General features: G+C 44.6%; 1 protein-coding gene across 6 annotated transcripts in view; it reads left to right on the top strand.

Moving 5' to 3' along the window:
• The first annotated feature begins 8,251 nt into the window (after window positions 1-8,251).
• Window positions 8,252-18,780, top strand: part of Agtpbp1 (ATP/GTP binding carboxypeptidase 1) — a 133,899-nt gene continuing 123,370 nt past the window's right edge. Inside the window, exon 1 of one of the 6 annotated variants that reach the window (XM_075969413.1) lies at window positions 8,252-8,472. Coding sequence is in view for 1 of the 6 variants with exons in the window: in XM_075969417.1 (XP_075825532.1) it covers window positions 8,419-8,572 (154 nt within the window). In the remaining 5 variants the exon portion in view is untranslated. Of the gene's footprint in view, window positions 8,582-8,708; window positions 8,955-18,780 lie in introns of those variants that run through there. The other 5 variants (XM_075969417.1, XM_075969415.1, XM_075969412.1 and 2 more) reach the window with 5 other exon arrangements.

Consider the following 18,780-nt stretch of genomic DNA (forward strand, 5'->3'; position numbering starts at 1 on the left):
AACAGAGTCCCGATAGATTCATTAAGGAGAATATATTTTTCCAATGACCTACTTTCTCCAACAAGGCCCCGCCTCCCGATGCTTCATCCTTCTCCCAATAGTGCCACCGAATGGGGACACAGACTCCAACTTATGAGCCTCTGTAAGGCATTCCAGATCCAAACTATAAAGCTCATTGTTATGAGAACCCAGGGATGGTGGCTCCATGGAAGAGACAACGTGGGAGCAAAGTGCGAGTCTCTGCTCTTTTGGTTACACTATTGCACACTCCCCCTTACGTCGGCCACTAATGACCAGCTCTTCCTTCGGTTTCACTGGGTTCCAAAGCTCCGTGTGGAAAGGTGGAAAAGTTCCAACCCTTTCATTGTCAGGTAGGTGACCCCCAAACCAGGCTTCCTTTGGAGGGTATCCAGGAGCCCCCACCCACCCACCATCTCATTGGCATACAAAAAGACATAGCATTTAAAAGACTGAAAAAGTTTTGGGAACCTTGTAGCAAGAAACAAAAGGAACAACAGATACATTTTTTTTTTTTAAATTGTGACTTCACACTTTCTTCAATGCATTTCTTGTAAACAGCCTGCGTGTAAATGAGTCATTCTGAACCCCAGACAACATAAAAGGGGGTTGTGGAAGTATTCCATCAGAGTTGCAGAATTTAAGACTAGTTGAGCTTGCTGTAGGCCTGCAAGAATCCTAGGAATACCAAGTCTAGAGTTGTTTGGGAATGATGTGGGGGTCCCCTCTGTGTGTCACTTGGATTGGTTAATTAATAAAGAAACTGTCTCGGCCTGATAGGGCAGAAGGTAGGTGGAGAAGACAGAACTGAATACCGGGAGGAAGAAAGTAGAGTCAGGAGACACCATGGATCCACCACCAGAGTAAGACACGCTGCCAAAAGTTAGCCGGTAAGCCACTGCCACGTGGCGATACACAGATTAATAGAAATGGGTTAAACTAAGAGGTAAGAGTTAGCCAATAAGAAGTTAGAGCTAATGGGCCAAGCAGTGATTTAATTAATATAGTTTCTGTGTGGTTATTTCGGGGCTGAGCTAGCGGGGTGGCCTGGAAGAACAAGCAGCCCTCTCCTTGCAACAAGGAAAGAACAGATTTTAACAGTAGGAAGACTGGAAACAGACAATACCTAGGTGTTTTAGAGACAGTATGTCTAAGAACACTGTCTGAGAAAGAGATACATTTAGTTGGTTTACAAGCAGGTATGATAAGTTGCGCCATTCACAAGTAGATGGCAGCACTGCTGGACAGCAGCCCCAAGGGACATGGGCTGCTGTCCAGTAGAAAGAACAGTTAACAATTGTTTGTGTGTGTCCAGTGTTAGAGCTGACCAGAAGGAAGGCTCAATGCTACTTCACTCATTGTTACACTCATTGTTTGGCCTGGGGGGGGGGGGGTCAGAGGAATGGAGAGAACAAGACAAACAGTCTGGTGACAAAGAATGGAGAGAACAAGACAAACAGTCTAGGGAAAGCGGGGTGTGGATGGACGGGTTCCTCTCGAATGGGCACTTATCGTCGTATTTCATGTGAAACTCATCAATGGGCGTGGACTGCAGTGCAGGCCGGTGATGGCCAGCTTGAGCATCCACAGAGATAGAGCATCAGTCTCTTTGCCCAGCCATCACCATATGAGTTCCAACGAACCTATCCACACAAAATGTGGCTGTGGGGTAAAAGGGCCAGCCAAAGAAACACACCCTCACCCTGAAACCAGAGCCAAAATCCACGCTTTGGCACCGAAACCAGAACCAAAGAAATACACTCTGTCCGTGACCAACTCAGCATGAAAACCAACCAATCCCTTAGCAGGAAACCCAACCAATCCCTGAGCATGAAATCCAGCCCATCTCTGAGCTTGTCCAAGCTCAGGGTTTGAAATCTGACCATTCACCAGCCTGAAAATCTTCACTCTGGAAAACCCTGCCCTAAGGAGTCCAATATAAGCCCTTTTCTACCCTGGCAGAGGCAGCCACTCTCCTGGATTTTTCCCTCCCTAATCTCTTGAAAGAGGTTTGGGTGAGACCTTCTTTCCTCTGGAATGGAGCAGACCAGAGAAGTCACAACTCCCCTCCTCCCCCCGCCGCGCTCCCCCCCCACCCCCCAGCAGGAGCAGGGCAGAGCAGAACCAGCACTTTAACTGGGGAAACCTTCCCCTAGCCGAGCAGAGTTGATACACTCGGGGGGGACCTGAGCTTACCTGCAACAGCTTCTCTGGGGAAACCGTTCCCTGCTGGAGCAGAGTTACACTTATATTGGGGAAACCTTTCCCTGGAGGCTACACTTGGCTGTCTAGTGGTGTTCCTTGGCTCCTGACTGCCAGGATCCCTTTGCATCTGAGCTGCAATGTTTACGGCTACTGTGGCCAAGATGGAAGGTTTGCATGAACTCACCAGTGCAGATTCACTGATACTAAGGCACTCTGGTGAGTGTTCATGGTGAGACAGCAGTCTGACAGCAGCTGATACCCCTAATCTATCTACACAGGCGGCTCCCGCCACACTTGTCTGTGAAGTCCACTGTCACCCTGACTAGCACCCCTTCAGGCTGTTTTGCAGGGAAGGATCTCCAGTGATGAACATTTCTCTAGCACCCTACCAAGTCGATTTCCGGAAAGTTCCTGAAGACATAGGAATTTCACCAGCACTACACCGCAACGAAGTATTTGCCCACCAGTGAGTTAGAGCTGTTCCCCCGCCCAAGGTCTGGCTGACTGATACAGCGAGAAATTATTGTCCTGAAATACCGATTCCATTGTGATGAGAAAAATCATGATATGGTCTAATTCTGAGAGGATGGATGTGTTCCTGAAAGGGGGTTTTGTCTAAATTTGTTAATAATGTGGTAATGTATTTACCTCATATCCATGAAAATATGGGTTTGATGACCAGCATCTCACAAGAATGGCAGCCTACACCTGTAGTCCTAGCAATCAGAGGATGAGGCAGGGGGGATTGGAAATTCAAGGTCATCCGTGGCTTGTCTCTGAAAGAGACAGAACAATCATTACAAATGCTATATTGTTAAGACTGGAAAGAAAGATGGGCATGGTACCACACATTTAATCCCAGTGATCAGGAGGTGGAAGGCTTATCTCTGTTAGCTCAAGGACAGCCTTGGGCTGGTCTATGAAGTGAGTTCTCAGTCAGCCAGGGATACACAGTGAGACCCTGTCTCAAAACAACCAAAAGAATGGAAGGAAACTCTATTCCCAGCAGTACTGAAGCAGTAGCTGTGCAAAGCCAGAGGCCACACATCTCAGTAACCTAGAACTTGTGGGCCTCCACGATCATATAATCTGGAGGGAAACCCTCTTTTTGTTTTGTTTTCAATTTAATTTACTATCTCAGTTTCCCAGTTGTTTCCTTGGACCACTGTCAAGGACTGGCCTTGATAAAAATATTCTTACCAGAGTGGAGCATGGGAATTTAGAAATATAAGTAAAGAATATGAAGACACATAAAAAGTAATAGGACAGAAACCATAGAAAGTATGGGGGGAGGGCATTCCAGTGACTGAAATCACAAGGGTTATTTTTCCACAGCTTTTATACCCAATGTAAGGTGGGGGAGGGAACAAAAGACTTTATTAATGTGATACAAAGGATAACTCACAATCGCTTTATCACTCTGAGACACCAAATCATTAGCTTCCAGTTATCTAGGTAGCCAAGGTGCTCTAGATCAGGTGTCCTGAAGGCTGCTCCTCCCCAGGTGACCTCAAGGTTACTAAAGAAGCAGAAGTACATTTGCATACCCTGACCACTTGTCAGGATGGCAGGGACCTACCTGAATGAGCCATTTTAATGTTAAAAGAACCAGGCAATCACATCCTGAGTGGCGATGCACAACTGTGCTTGTTGATCATGTGAGCAACCTCCTGATGCCCGGTCAGACAAGGTGGGCTTGTCAATCATTTGAACAACATCCTGACCCTCTGACTGTCAGACAAAGTGGGAATGGGCCCATGTTTTGGGGCCTTTACAGACCATGGCTATAATCTGCTAGATTTTAGTTGTCAGGGACATTCAGATTCCATCCTACAAATGAAGAGAATAAAGGTGTGGTAGTTGATAGGTGTGACCCCATATACCATGTCATTTGCAGCTACCAAATAGAAGCCATTTGCCACAGTACAAACTTCTGCAACTGTGTGCCATGCAAGGGTTGTTCCTCCCACTTCCCAGCTTGGCCGTTTTCTTTCTTTCTTTTTTTTTATATTTATTTATTTATTATGTATACAATATTCTGTCTGTGTGTATGTCTGCAGGCCAGAAGAGGGCACCAGACCTCATTACAGATGGTTGTGAGCCACCATGTGGTTGCTGGGAATTGAACTCAGGACCTTTGGAAGAGCAGGCAATGCTCTTAACCTCTGAGCCATCTCTCCAGCCCTTCTTTCTTTTTTTTTCTTTTTCTTTTTCTTTCCTTTCCTTCTCTTCTCTTCTCTTCTCTTCTCTTCTCTTCTCTTCTCTTCTCTTCTCTTCTCTTCTCTCTCTCTCTCTCTCTCTCTCTCTCTCTCTCTCTCTCTCTCTCTTCTTTTAGGTTCAGCTCAAGTTATTCATCTTGCATTTCCGTTCTATGGCCTATTTGTAGTAAATCTTTTGGAGTCTAACGTTTAGACAGACCCAGGGCAATTGTTAGATATTTGTCCTGTGTAATTATTTGCTTAATTTCCCAAGATCTCCAGATGATTCCCTCTGACTTGCATAGGTACTCAGTATATTGTTGATGTTGAATATGATAAAGAACTGCAATGATCCTGCAATTCCAGAGGACCGGCCGGGTCAGAAGTGTCAGGACCAACTTTTCTCCCTTCACAAAGCTCCTTCCCATTGACACTGCAGACTCTTGGTGAGGCCATGTTCTCAATCTTCCAGCTACAGTTCCACAGTTAAGTTTGTTGTATTTTGTGAGCTACTTTATTAAAGGTTGAGAGGTAAATTAGCAAGAGCAATCTTCACTCTCCACCGCTAAAGCTGAAATAAGCAAAGTTTTATGGAATACCTATGGGGTATCAGGTTTGTTGGGGAAAATTACTTTAAGGTGTGTTACTTTTGTTTAGGCTGTATTTGTTTAACTGTGAAGCTATATTACTTTGCCCATCTAAAACACCTGATAGGTCTAATAAAGAGCTGAACAGCCAATAACAAGGCAGGAGCAAGGATAGGTGGGGCTGGTGAGCAAAGAGTATAAATAGGAGAACTCTGGGAAGAGAGGAAGAGGAGCAAGAGAGGAGAGGAGGACACCAGTGGCCAGTTGCCCAGCTACACAGTAAGCCACGGAGAAAAAAATAAGGTAAGGTATATAGAAATGGAGAAAGATAAAAGCCCAAGGTTGATGTGGGAGTGTCATATATCAATCTGTTGATTTCATTGGCTAAGCAATAAAGGAACTGCCTCGGCCCATTTCATTGGTTAGAAGATAGGTGGGAGGAGTAGACAGAACAGAATGCCAGGAGGAAGAGGAAGTGAGGTCAGACTCGACAGCTCTCCTCTCCAGAGCAGATGCCTTCAGAGAGACGCCATGCTACCTGCTCCAGGGAAGACGCACGCTATGAAGCTCCAACCCAGGATGGACTTAGGCTAGAATCTTCCCGGTAAGCGCACCTAGGGGCGCTACACAGATGATTAGAAATGGGCCAAAGCAGTGTTTAAAAGAATACAGTATCTGTGTAATTATTTCGGGGCATAGGCTAGCCGAGCCAGGCGGCTGGGGTTTTGGGGACCCAGCCCCGCCGCCCTTATTACTACACAAGGTAAAAGATAGACAGGATAATTTAAGATAAGGCCAGCTGATCAGAAACAAGCCAAACCTAGGTCAGGCATTCATAATGAAGAATAAGTCTGCTGAGTGTGATTTATTTGGGAGCTAGGTGGTGGGCTCCCCTAAAGAGCCAAAAGAGTTAAAAAAATCACATAACACAGGTTCACTGCGGAGCTGCAGGTAAGTGAATATCATCATATACTTACTCTGACCTATATTTGATATTTTTTAACATTTTTTTATGGTGCTTGGCATTGAACTTGGGCTCTCAGACACACAAAGCATGTGCTCTACCACCAAGCTCTCCCTCTGATTATTTATATTCAATTATATATCACCTTAGAGTTTACCGCCACATGAAGAGGATTTTCTCCACATGAGGTTTATGTATTCATTGAGAGAATCAGAACAAAATTCACAGATAATACAGTTATTTATATATGAAAGCACATTAACCACAAAATGAGTGAAGTTTCAAAATTATTTAAATTCAGCTCATTGTTCAGTTAGAATGAAAGCAGGGCTCTGGGGAGAAGGGAAGTTGAGTAATGAAAGACTGAGATGTGTCTCCAAAGAGCTGCTCCAGGAAGAGTTGATGTCTAGCACCGTGGAGGAGAGTCCTGGAGAACCTGCCCCTGCCTGGTGCTCTGGGTGAGGGTTTGGAGTCAGCTGGGGCTGGTGCTGCCTGGAGAAGACTGTTCACTTCCTGAGTGCTCAAACCCGGTGTTAAACTCTTGTGTTTACATGTGTTTAAGATCATAGTAGTTCAGGTCTACAAGAGTTAGTTCCAGGACAGCCTCCAAAGCTACAGAGAAACCCTGTCTCAAAAAAACCAAAAGAAGAAAAAAAAAAGATCACAGTAGAGTTGAGGCTATTCTCTAGGTGTGTATGTGTGTTTCAAGTGTTTTTTTTTTAATTAAAATGTTTTAATACACTCTTTTCTCATTTTCTATAGCTATCCCAGTTCCCACTACCTTTCCTTTTCTCATCCCATCCTTCCCCATCACCCCCCACCTTCCACTCCTCAGAAAGGTTAAGTCTTCCCATGGGGGGGGGTCAATAAAGTCTGACGTTTCACTTCAAGGCCCTCTCCCCTATATCTAGGCTGAGTAAGGTATCTCTCCAAAGAGAATGTGCTCCAAGACATCATTTCAAGCACTAGGGATAAATCCTGGTTCAAGTTCTTACAATAGCCAAACATATGTCATTCATTTGCAAATTATGTGTTTGCAATCATTGCAAAGCCAAATGCTATTTACCCAGCTGTATGGGCTAATTTTCTAAGTCTTTGTTCTGACCATTAACAGTACTTTGCTAAAGATAAATTCAAATTCTAACACGTACACATTTATGTCTTTCAATATTGCAAGTTGATTTATTTAGAAATATGTTCTTTAAATATCTTACAAATACTAGTATTTAAACATTTTGAAGTCATAAATACTCATAGATAATCATATTTTCAGATGGGGAAAGTTTGGGGTGTGGTTTACTGACATTTTAAGTTCTATAATCTATCATTTTGTGCTCACACGGGGAAAATGGTAACATTTAATAAAATGGCAGTCGCTTGTCCTCTTAGTAAAGCCCTCATGGCAAACTGCATGAAGCAGTTCCACACCTTGATCGCCTTCAGGAACCTGCTACATTTTGCTTAAGCAAAACAATAAGAACAAAATAAAACCCCCAAAGGGCTCAGTTCAGTCCCCTATTCTGCCGTGATAATTTTATATCCTTTACCAACTACCATGATAATTTTATATCCTTTACCAACTACCATAAACACCAAGCATGATCTGTGCTCCTTAAAAAAGCAAATGATGCCTTTATTAACCATTTATCTCGGAGCGTTTAAACGCAAACAAAACACAATCTTGTTTCTAGGATTTTGCCTTTAGCGAGCAACTCCGCAGCAATGTTTTCGAGACGAACCAGCATGGCATCTTGTTCAGATTATCTCCTTTATCCGGGTCTGACCAGGGGTGCAGTTCGTGTTTGCAGAAGCCAGGCGGCACAGCCTTCCCAGCCTGTTCTGGGTCTCCTTGGGGTCAGGAAAGGACTAGCCTTACCACAGTGTCCCCAAGATTTTATGGGATCTGGGGAACTAAGAACCACTATCCCGAGCCTCAACGAAGCCTCCTAGCAGCTTGGGTGGTTGGCAATGATGGGCCCCGGCTCAGTTCCGGAAAAAAAGGTTGCGGCCATCTGAAGAACGTGTCGATCTCGGTTACACTGGCCGGTGGCCCGCATTCAGCCAAGGGCGCGAGCGCCCACAGCCAAGAGCTCAGACCTGCAGACCCGCCCTGCCCCACCCGCCGCCTTGGCACCCACGCCTCCCAGGCGAGAGCCTCGCCCCGCCCCGCGCGCACGCGCCCGGCTCCTTCTCACACGCCCCGCCCCCGCCCGCGGGCACGCGCCCGTACCGGTCCTCTGGCGTCCCGCCCCTCCCCGGGCGTGTGTGTGTGTGTGTGTGTGTGTGTGTGTGTGTGTGTGTCTGTGTGTGTGTGTGTGTGTGTGTGTGTGTGTGTGTGTGGAAGGGGGGAGCGCCCCTCCCTTGCGCGCACGCGCCTTGCGGGCGCCCGCTAGCCGGCTCTCCGAGGCGTGAGTTGGGCGGGGCGCCGCGCTGACGTTGCCCCGGGATGCGGGCAGGTTCCGCAGCCGTCTTCGCCGCCACCGCCTCTCCTGCCACCGGGGTTTGTATGAAAACACCGGGCGGCGGGCGGCGAGGGACCCTCCTCCGAGCGGCCCGGGAGCCGCGGGCGGAGGCCCAGCGCAGTCCCCGCCAGCGCCCACGCCAAGCCGGTGAGCGTCCCCGCTGTCCGCGCGTCCCGCCCGCCCGCCCGCCAGCTCGCCCGCCGGCCCTGCTCCCGGCGGGGCCTCCGCTCACCTGGCGGGCGAGGGCGAGGCGCGCTGCGAGGCGGGGAGGCCGGCCGGCCGGCTGTCTGTCGAGCGAGTCGCAGCCGCCGCAGCCCCGTGCGCTGCCCGCCGCGCTCCGCTGCCCGCCACTCCCCCGACCTCCGCCCGGCCGCGCCCCGGGACGCTTTGATTGGCTCTTGGTTGACAGTTTAGCGCCGCGGAAGGCAGTTCCAACACCGCCCCGGGTAGCCCGGGTGGACGTTGACAGGGTAAAGGCTCGTCTGCGGTACCTCGCTGCTGGGCTCGCTCGCTGTGTGAGGTAACGGCGGCCACCCCGCTGGCTGGCATGGCGGGTTCTCGGTGGCGAGCCCTCCCTCCAGGTGTCGGGAATGGGAACGGCGCCCATGCGGTGCAGGGCAGTTCGTAGTCGGCGGGGACGAGTGGCCAGCGCTTGCGCTCACTTGGCCAGCCTCCGAGTTATCCTCACAGCTCTCCTGAGATAGGAAGTTATTTTTGTAATTGTGCTTTGGAATGTTTTCGGTCTAGTTGACCAAAAAAGAAATGGTTTATGGAAGGCACAGATTTTAAAAGTCAAAACCAAGTCCTTGGAGATCTGTAAGCCGACCTCGCTAAGAGAGGCACTCGGCCTTGCCTTGGTCCACCCGGATTTCTCCCCACTTGCTAGGTTTACCGTTCCGCTTCTCCTGAGTCATATTCTACCGTGAAGTTACACGTTCATTTTGAGTGACTATGGAGTTTTGCCTTGAATTGCTGGATCAGTGTTTAAAATTGTAATCTTCATTAAACTCTGAAACACACGCTTTTTGTGTTTGACTAACGTTACAAAATGTGAAATACATCAATGTAACAAGCTTTTGTGGTAGCAATCAAGATTTTTTATTTTCTTTTAGAATTTGTTTTATATATATGTACGAGTGTTTGCTTGCTGCATGTATACATGTTCACCACGTGTGTACTTTATGCCCGAGGAGGTCAAAAGAGGGCATCGGATTCCCTGGAATTGGAGTACTTTTGTTGTGAGCCACCATGTGGGGGCTAGGAATCAGACCCTCCCAGGTTCTCTGGAAGAACAGCAGCCAGTGCCCAGGGAACACTGAGCCACCCCTTCAGCTTTGTAGCAATAATGCTTTTGATTGAGGTACCCCCCGTTTTCGTGTGTGTGTGTGTGTGTGCGCGCGCGCTTAGGTGTAGGTCAGAGGAGAGTTTTGGTTCTCTATGGGTGCAGGGGATGGACCTCAGGTGGTCATGGGCAGATGCCCCTGCCTGCAGAACCGTCTTGCTCTCCTCTTGAATTGAAGCATTCTCTTGAGAGAAGTCTGGCTACATAGCTGTGTAATGATTCACCCACGTTAGTGGAGGAAGAGGAGGTCCATGATGTGTGAAATATTTTAATTTATATTACAAATACAAATTGTATTACTGTTTATTAACGTAGGCCTACATTCTGGATTTTGTCTTTATACTTCTTTCGCATTAGTCATCTCTAATAGCTCCAGCGCTTTAGCGCCTCAGAGTTCAGACAGCAAAAGGCAATTGGTGAGCCTCTGCACATTGTTCAGGCTCTTTCAGCAGTGGGTGTCCAGGTAAACGCTGGACGTGGTTAAGGGTGGGTGCTACATTTTAAACCTCACATGCTGTCGTGCAGTGGCTAAGGCGTTGGGGCTTAGCCCGAGAGGCTGAATTTGTGTCCTGGCTTGCTGTAGGCATTTGTTTATCCTCTGGATTCAACTCTCTCCACGCCAAAAATGGAGATGATGGTGTTTATGCCCTTAGGATGATCTCAAGCATGAAATAAGTTAATGCAAGTGTCTTTTTGTAGCGTGTAATAGGCAGTGTTTGGTGGGCATTACTCTTCTTGCTGCCGGTTTCCCGCAGTTAATCAGCCAAAGGAAATCTTCAGGCTGGCTGGGCAGCATTAGCACAGGTTAATTCCCGTGATCCATTTTCTTCTTTGAAGCTGCGAGTGTGTAGTCTCACTGTTGTTTCTTGGAAACATGTAAGTTTAAAATAGAATAGGTACACCCTGAACAGACGGCCCTGACATGTTGCTGGAAAGCTGAGGATCTTGGCCTGTCCCCTGGACAGAACCTTGGAATGCCTGCCTCCTGTTGGTGGTGGCTGCTATTTTAAACACCTGTTTTCCAGTTATTGACTGTTTCTCTGTCATATGTTGGTATTGGATGCATTATCAAAACATTTGTGGGCACATGGATGTTTCTAGGATATACAGAGTAATTATTATTATTATTATTATTTTTGAGACAGGGTTTCTCTGTAACTTTGGAGCCTGTGCTGGAACTACCTCTTGTAGACCAAGCTGGCCTCTGCCTTCTGAGTGCTGGGATTAAAAGTGTGTGCCACCACCACCCAGCATACAGAGTAAATTTTATGTATGCATTCCGTTTGTCTTTATTGATGTTACATAAAATGGTGCTTTGATTTTGCATTATATTCATGTTCAGCTTTCATCTAATTTTCCTAGGAAATGGGTCTCTCCATTAATAATTTCATATTTTTATTCTTGGTTTGCAAGGATTTGATGCAACTTGGGCATCTCCTATCTGATATTCTTGGGGCCCACAGGTGTTTTAGATTTTGGAATATTTCCATACCTCTGAGATGTTTTGAAGACGGTACCCCATCTGAACATGATAGACATTGTATATATGTCGAATGTGATGTTGCATGAAAGTGTTTAGCGTGCCTACATTTTGTCTGCAGTGTGGCAGGTGAGGTCAGCTGCGAGCTTTCTGTTGGTGGTGTCAGGTTAGTGTTCAGAAGGTTTGGGGTTTGGAATTTTAGATTAGAGTTGTGCAGCCTATATTCATAGTCTGTTCTTAAATCAGATATTTTCAACTTGAACTCAGGATTCCTTTTACATTTTTTGTAGGTTATATTCATATTTATCTTGTTACAATTTTTTGTTAATTCACTTATAATTGTAGTCTTAAACACATTACATATTAATATAAACAACATATTTTTAAATGAGAAAAAGCAGGACAACAGACCTTGTGAGAAGAGTGGTAGTATTTTATATATTTGTAAGTTTTCCATGCTTTTTCTCAATCTCTTCTTTCCTTTCCCTCCCTTCACTTGCCCTCCTCCCACCCTTTGTTTTTGGAGTTGTTCTAGGCAAGGAAGGCTGCTACCACAGAGTTATACCCAGACTTAATTTGGTTTTTTTTTTTTTTTTTGGTTTTTCGAGACAGGGTTTCTCTGTGGCTTTGGAGCCTGTCCTGGAACTAGCTCTTGTAGACCAGGCTGGTCTCGAACTCACAGAGATCCTCCTGCCTCTGCCTCCCTAGTGCTGGGATTAAAGGCGTGCGCCCCCAGACTTAATTTGTGTAATTCTTTAATATCAAGTAATACAAACAGCTAGGTTATTTCTGCTTCAGCATTCAATCTATTGCAGTATGTTGTTTAGGTTGAAGTATATATATATATGGAGAACATATAAAGGGGGAGGCAATAATTGTGGATATTTTTATTTGGTATGTCATCAAAACTCAACAACTGGCACTTTCTTAAAGGTTAGTTGCAAGATGGAAGCTGAAATCCTATCTGTTTTTTTTCATGCTCATTTATACTTAAGTGTGTTGTGAGCTCTAATGGATCTTATGCACATTTGGATTTGTAACAATTTGTTGGTCAGGTGTTAAGTATTGGTTCACTGAGTTGGTTACATCTTCCACATGGTGGTGCATTTTATTGTGTAGTACCAAAGAAAGTCATGTCTTTGGGTCCTAGTACTGGAGATTGGACCTACGGTCAGCCAGATCACTTATGCACTCATAATTTTTGTAGCGAGGAGCGGCGGGCCGCTTCCCACCTCCCAGCTCCTGGCTCCCGGCTAGCTTTACCCAAAATTAAGCAACAGTAGATAAACAATAAGCACATTGTTAATATGCTTATTCCATGAGAAATTAGTAGAAGTTGTTTGGGTTGAAATATGATGGAGGATATGAGTTTTACAAAAGAAATATTATTGTGTGTGTATCTGTGCTGTGGTGTGCATGCGGAGGCAGAGGACAGTAATTGCCACTTTCTTCCCTTCCGCCTTGTGCTTCCTGGCAACTGAACTCAGGTTGCTAGGCTTGGTTGCAAGTGCTGAGCCACTGGCCAGTTCAAGACGTTATTCTATATGATGCATGGGTAGTATCCATGAAACATTGCTGCCATGTACTGTACTGAAGAGTTGATGACTGTCTCGGGGCAAAAGAGTTCCCTAATGGAGTTAAGAGCTTGAATTAGCCTCCCTTTTCCCATGAGACACCATTGGGATGAACTGTGCATGCTCAAACTTGGGTGTCTTGACAGAGGCTTTTACAGAAATGAACAGAGTAAGTCTACCTTTTCTTCACATAAACACAAGAAAGTTGTATTTGTGACAATGATAATACCCGAGTTTTCACTCAAAAATCAGAACTCTGAAAAGATGGCTCAGCAGGTAAAGGTATTTGCTGCACAAGCCTGGGAACCTGATTTGATTCCCAGAGCCATGTGAAAGTGGAAGGAGAGAAGCCGCTGCTCTGGCCTCCACATGCACAGTGTTGTGCCCACTGCACACCCACTGTGGTGCCCACCGCACACCCACACCCACTGTGGTGCCCACCGCAACCCACTGGCCTCATAGGCATTCGTTAGTGAGTACAATAAGATTAAAAACAGAGACACACTTGTGTTCAGTTTTGAGGGTAGTCAGACTGCTTACAAAGCAGCCACACTAGCAGATTCCCACCTGAGAAGTGGAAGGGGCCATTTTCTCCACATTCTCAACAGGCATTGTTCCAACCCCCACCCTTCATTGCAACCACTTGAGTGCTTGTAAAGTGTAGACTAAATTTCAAAATAGAGATTTGGCCTAGCAGAAACAACAGCTTTTTAAAATAGATTAGTTTATATTTAGAATATTTACTAGGCTGACCCAAGACTACTGCCAACAGTGGCAGAGCATACCCTTGGCTGTACATGGTTGGTGTTGCCCAGGTTCTTCCTTGACTTTGAGGGCCTTCTATCACCCATCTTTCCTACACAAATGTTTACAACAAGAAAATGGGAAGGGGCAGTTGTGGATCAAGGGTCCATTCTGCCCTCAGTAGAGAGGTTTACTATTGGCTGTTAAATAGTTGAAGGACTTGTTAGGGATGTACAGATGTGGGTCGAAAGAATGCCAACTGTGTTTCTAGTATACTTCCCATCTCCAGATGTGTGCTGTGCAGAGTGTGTGTGCTGGTGAGGACAGTCCTAGGCTGGTGGCCTCGCTTCAGAGTTTAGAGAACGCTGTTGATGGGAGGTGACTCAGTAGAGGCACTGTGCTTGTGTTCTTGGGGAAGCTGTGTCGTCACAGGGGCCTTTGTTAGAGAAGCCAGCCTTGATGCAGCAGTGGACCCTGAGTAGCCTTGCCTGCTTGAGACCAAGGGAATATCCTGGAGGCAGCAAGTTCAAGCCCCTCTCCTCCAGTATCTTTCCAGTGGCCTCTGCCAGAAGGGTTTAGCATCATGCCAGCTGGTTAAGGAAATACATGTACAGGGCACACTTCCATAGAACATATAGAAAGGATGAACTTGGAAATGAAGGGCTGTGAATCAAGTATCTTCTGCACAGGTAGTAAGGAGCTTGCAGTGTTGTTTGGACATCTGAAGAGATTCTAGGTTGAAATTTATCTTTAAAAATTACATTTACTGCTGGGCGGTGGTGGTGCACGCCTTTAATCCCAGCACTCGGGAGGCAGAGGCAGTCGGATCTCTGTGAGTTCGAGGCCAGCCTGGTCTAGAAAGAGCTAGTGCCAGGACAGGAACCAAAAGCTACGGAGAAACCCTGTCTCGAAAAATCAAAAAAAAAATTACATTTACTTATTGTGAGCATGTCTGTGTGTGTGTGTGTCTGTGTGTGTGTGTGTGTACCTGTGTGTATGAGCACACATGAGCACGTATGTGCATCCTAGAGTGCATGCAGGGAGATCAGAGGACAAACTTTCGGAAATTGGTTCCACCTCGAAGGACTTAGGTTGTCAGGCTTGACAAAAAGTAACTTTATGCACTGAGCCATCTTGCTGGTCCTGTTGAGCCTTAATTTAGGAACCAGAGTACAGGGAGGAAGGGAGGTGCTGTTTTGTGATTAGGAAGCCTGCCTGATTGTGAGCTTGCATCTAAAGCCTCATTTCTGGAGCCATGGTGTTGTTGCAGAATCAGGAAACTGCTGGCTCAGGAGGTTGTTGGGTTCTGTGTGCACTTAACTGTGGACTCAGCATTAGGCCTTTTGTGGTTTGTATCCATTTTGCCTTTAACAGTGGTGACACCAGCTCTTCTCAGACTACGAAACAATGGGAACATGAAGTGGTGTGTGAAGTGGCTGTCTCCACATATATGTGTGTATAAGATACATACACTGGCAGATGAGTTGTCACTTTCACTGCGGCATTGTCACGCATACCACCTCCCTCCCTAGGCCAGCCCCCCACCCCTCGTGTCCGTCCCTTTCTCCCAGCCTGCCTTCTGCATTCACTACCCCAGGCCCACCCTCACGTGTTGTTTTCTACCCCGCTTTTTAATCAATTTTTTTTGAGCTCTACATTTTTCTCTGCTCCCCTTCCTGCCTCTCTCCTCCCCTTCAACCCTCCCCCAAGGTCCCCATGCTCCCAATTTACTCAGGAGATCTTATCTTTTTCTACTTTTTACTTTCCATGTAGATTAGAACTTTGTAAGTCTCTCTTAGTGTCGGCATTGTTGTCTAAGTTCTCTGGGATTGTGGTTTGTAGGCTGGCTTTCTTTGCTTTATGTTTCAAAACCACCTATGAGTGAGTACATGTGATAATTGTCTTTCTGTGTCTGGGTTACCTCACTCAAAATAATGTTTTTCAGCTCCATCCATTTTCCTGCAAAATTCAAGATGTCATTATTTTTTTTCTGCTGTGTGTACCACATTTTCCTTATACATTCTTTGGTCGAGGAGCATTTCAGTTGTTTCCAGGTTCTGGCTATGACAAACAAAGCTATGAGCATAGTTGAGCATATGTCCTTGTGGCACAATTGAGCATCCTTTGGATATATACCCAAAAGTAGTATTGCTGGGTCTTGAGGAAGGCTGTTTCCTAATTTTCTGAGAAATTGCCATACTGATATCCAAAGCAGCTGTACCAGCTTGCATTCCCACCAGCAATGCAGAAGTGTTCCCTTTTCCTTACAACCTCTCCAGTGTAAGTTGTCATCAGTGTTTTTGATCTTGGCCATTCTGACAGGTGTAAGATGGAATCTCAGAGTTGTTTTGATTGGCATTTCTCTGATGACTAAGGATGTTGAACATTACCTTAAGTGTCTTTCAACCATTTTAGATTCCTCTGTTGAGAGTTCTCTGTTTAGATCTGTACTCCATTTTTTTTTATTGGATTATGTGTTCTTTTGGTGACAAATCTCTTGAGTTCTTTGTATATTTTGGAGATCAGACCTCTGTCTGATGTGGGGTTAGTGAAGATCTTTTCCCATTCTGTAGGCTGTTGTTTTGTTTTGTTGACCATGTCCTTTGCTTTACAGAAGCTTTTCAGTTTCAGGAGGTCCCATTTATTAACTGTTTACCTCAGTGTCTGTGCAACTGGGTTATATTTAGGAAGTGGTCTCCAGTGCCAATGCATTCAAGTGTATTTCCCACTTTCTCTTCTATAAGGTTCAGTGTGGCTGGCTTTATGTTGAGGTCTTTGATCCATTTGGACTTGAGTTTTGTGCATGGTGATAGATATGGGTCTATTTTCATTCTCCTACATGTTGATATCTAGTTATGGCAGCACCACTTGTTAAATATGCTTTCTTTTTTCCATTTGATATTTTTTCCTTCTTTGTCAAAAATCAGGTGTTCGAAGATGTGTGGATTGATATCTGGGTCTTCTATTCGGTTCCATTGGTCCTCCTGTCTGTTCTTATGCCAATACCAGGCTGTTTTCAGTACTGTAGCTCTGTAGTAGAGTTTGAAGTCAGGGATTATGATGCCTCCAGAAGTTCTTTTATTGCACAGGATTGTTTTGGCTATCCTGGGTTTTATGCTTTTCCATACGAAGTTGAGTACCATTCTTTTGAGGTCTTTGAAGAATTTTGCTGGGATTTTGATGGGCATTGCATTGAATCTGTAGATTGCTTTTGGTAAGATCGCCATTTTTACTATGTTAATATTGCTTACCCAAGAGCATGGGAAATTTTTCCACTTTCTGGTGTCTTCTTCAATTTATTCCTCCAAAGATTTAAAGTTCTTGTCATACAAGTCTCCCGCTTGTTTGATTAGAGTTACTCCGAGATATTTTATGCTGTTTGTGGCTATTGTGAAGGGTGTTGATTCTTTGATTTCTTCCTCAGACCTTTTATCATCTGTATACAGGAGGGCTACTGATTTTTTTGAGTTAATCTTTTGTCCTACTACATTACTGAAAGTGTTTATGAGTTGTAGAAGTTCCTTGGTAGAATTTTTGGGATTGCTTATGTAAACCACCATATCATCAGCAAACAGAGTTTGACTTCTTTTCTGATTTGTATCCCCTTGATCTCCTTTTGGTGTCTTATTGCTCTAGCTAGGACCTCAAGAACTATATTGAATAGATATGGAGAGAGTGGGCAATCTTGTCTTGTTCCTGGTTTCAGTGGAATCGCTTGGAGTTTCTCTCCATTTAGTTGGATGTTGGCTGTTGGCTTGCTGTATATTGCCTTTATTATGTTTAGGTATGTTTTTTGTATCCCTGCTTTATCATGAAGGAATGTTGTATTCTGTCAAAAGCTTTTTTGGCATCTAATGAGATGATCATGTGGTTTTTATTTTTCAGTTTGTTTATATGGTGGATTACGTTTACAGATTTTCGTTTGTTGAACTATCCCTCTATCTGTGGTATGAAGCCTACTTGATCATGGTGGATGATGGTTCTGATGTGTTCTTGGAGTCGATTTGCCAGTATTTTATTTAGTATTTTTGCATCAATATTCATGAGTGAGATTGGTCTGTAATTCTCTTTCTTAGTAATGCCTTTCTGTGGTTTGGGTATCAAGGTAATTATAGCCTCATAAAAAGAGTTTGGCAATGTTCCTTCTGTTTCTATTGTGTGGAACAATTTGAGGAGTATTGGTATTAGTTCTTCTTTGAAAGTCTTGTAGCCTTCTGAGCTGAAAACCATACGGTCCTGGGCTTTTTTTGGTTGGGAGACTTTTGATGACTGTTTCTATTTCTTCAGTACTTATAGGTCTGTTTAATTTGCTTATCTGGTCTTGATTTAATTTTGGTAAGTGATATTTATCCACAAAGTTGTCTATTTTCTTTAAGTTTTTCAATTTTGTGGAGTACAGGTTTTCGAAATACGACCTGATGATTCTTTGTATTTCTTCCATGTCTGTTAATATGTCCCCGTTTTCATTTCTGATTTTGTTAATTTGGATATTCGGTCTCTGCCTTTTGGTTAGTTTGGATAAAGGTTTTCTATTTTGTTGACTTTTCTCGAAGAACCAACTCTTTGTCTCATTGATTCTCTGTATTGTTTTCTTTGTTTCTATTTTGTTGATTTCAGTTCTCACTTTATTTCCTGCCGTCTAGTTCTCTTGGGTGACTTTGCTTCTTTTTGTTCTAAAGTTTTCAAATGTTCTGTTAATTCACTAGTGTGGGATTTTTCCAGCTTCTTTATGTAGGCATTTAGTGCTATGAATTTTCCTCTTAACACTGCTTTCATTGTGTCCCATACATTTGGGTATGTTGTGTGGTCATTTTCATTGAATTTTAGGAAGTCTTTAATTTCTCCCTTTATTTCTTCCTTGACCCGTTGATGATTCAGGTGAGTGTTGTTTAATTTCCATGTGCTTGTGGGTTTTCTGCAATTAGTATTGCTGTTGACTTCCAGCTTTAGACCTTGGTGATCTGATGAGGTACATTGGGTTATTCCAATTTTTTTGTATTTGTTCAGGTTTGTTTTGTTACTGAGTATGTGGTCAATTTTTGAGAAGGTTCCATGAGGTGCTGAGAAGAAGGTATATTCTTTTCTGTTTGGATGGAATGTTCTATAGATGTCTGTTAAGGCCATTTGAGTCATAACATCTGTTAGTTCCCTTATTTCTCTGTTCATTTTTTGTCTGATTGACCTGTCTAGTGGAGTATTGAAGTCT

This window comes from Microtus pennsylvanicus, chromosome 4 (assembly GCF_037038515.1).
Source record: "Microtus pennsylvanicus isolate mMicPen1 chromosome 4, mMicPen1.hap1, whole genome shotgun sequence".
NCBI lineage: Eukaryota > Metazoa > Chordata > Mammalia > Rodentia > Cricetidae > Microtus > Microtus pennsylvanicus.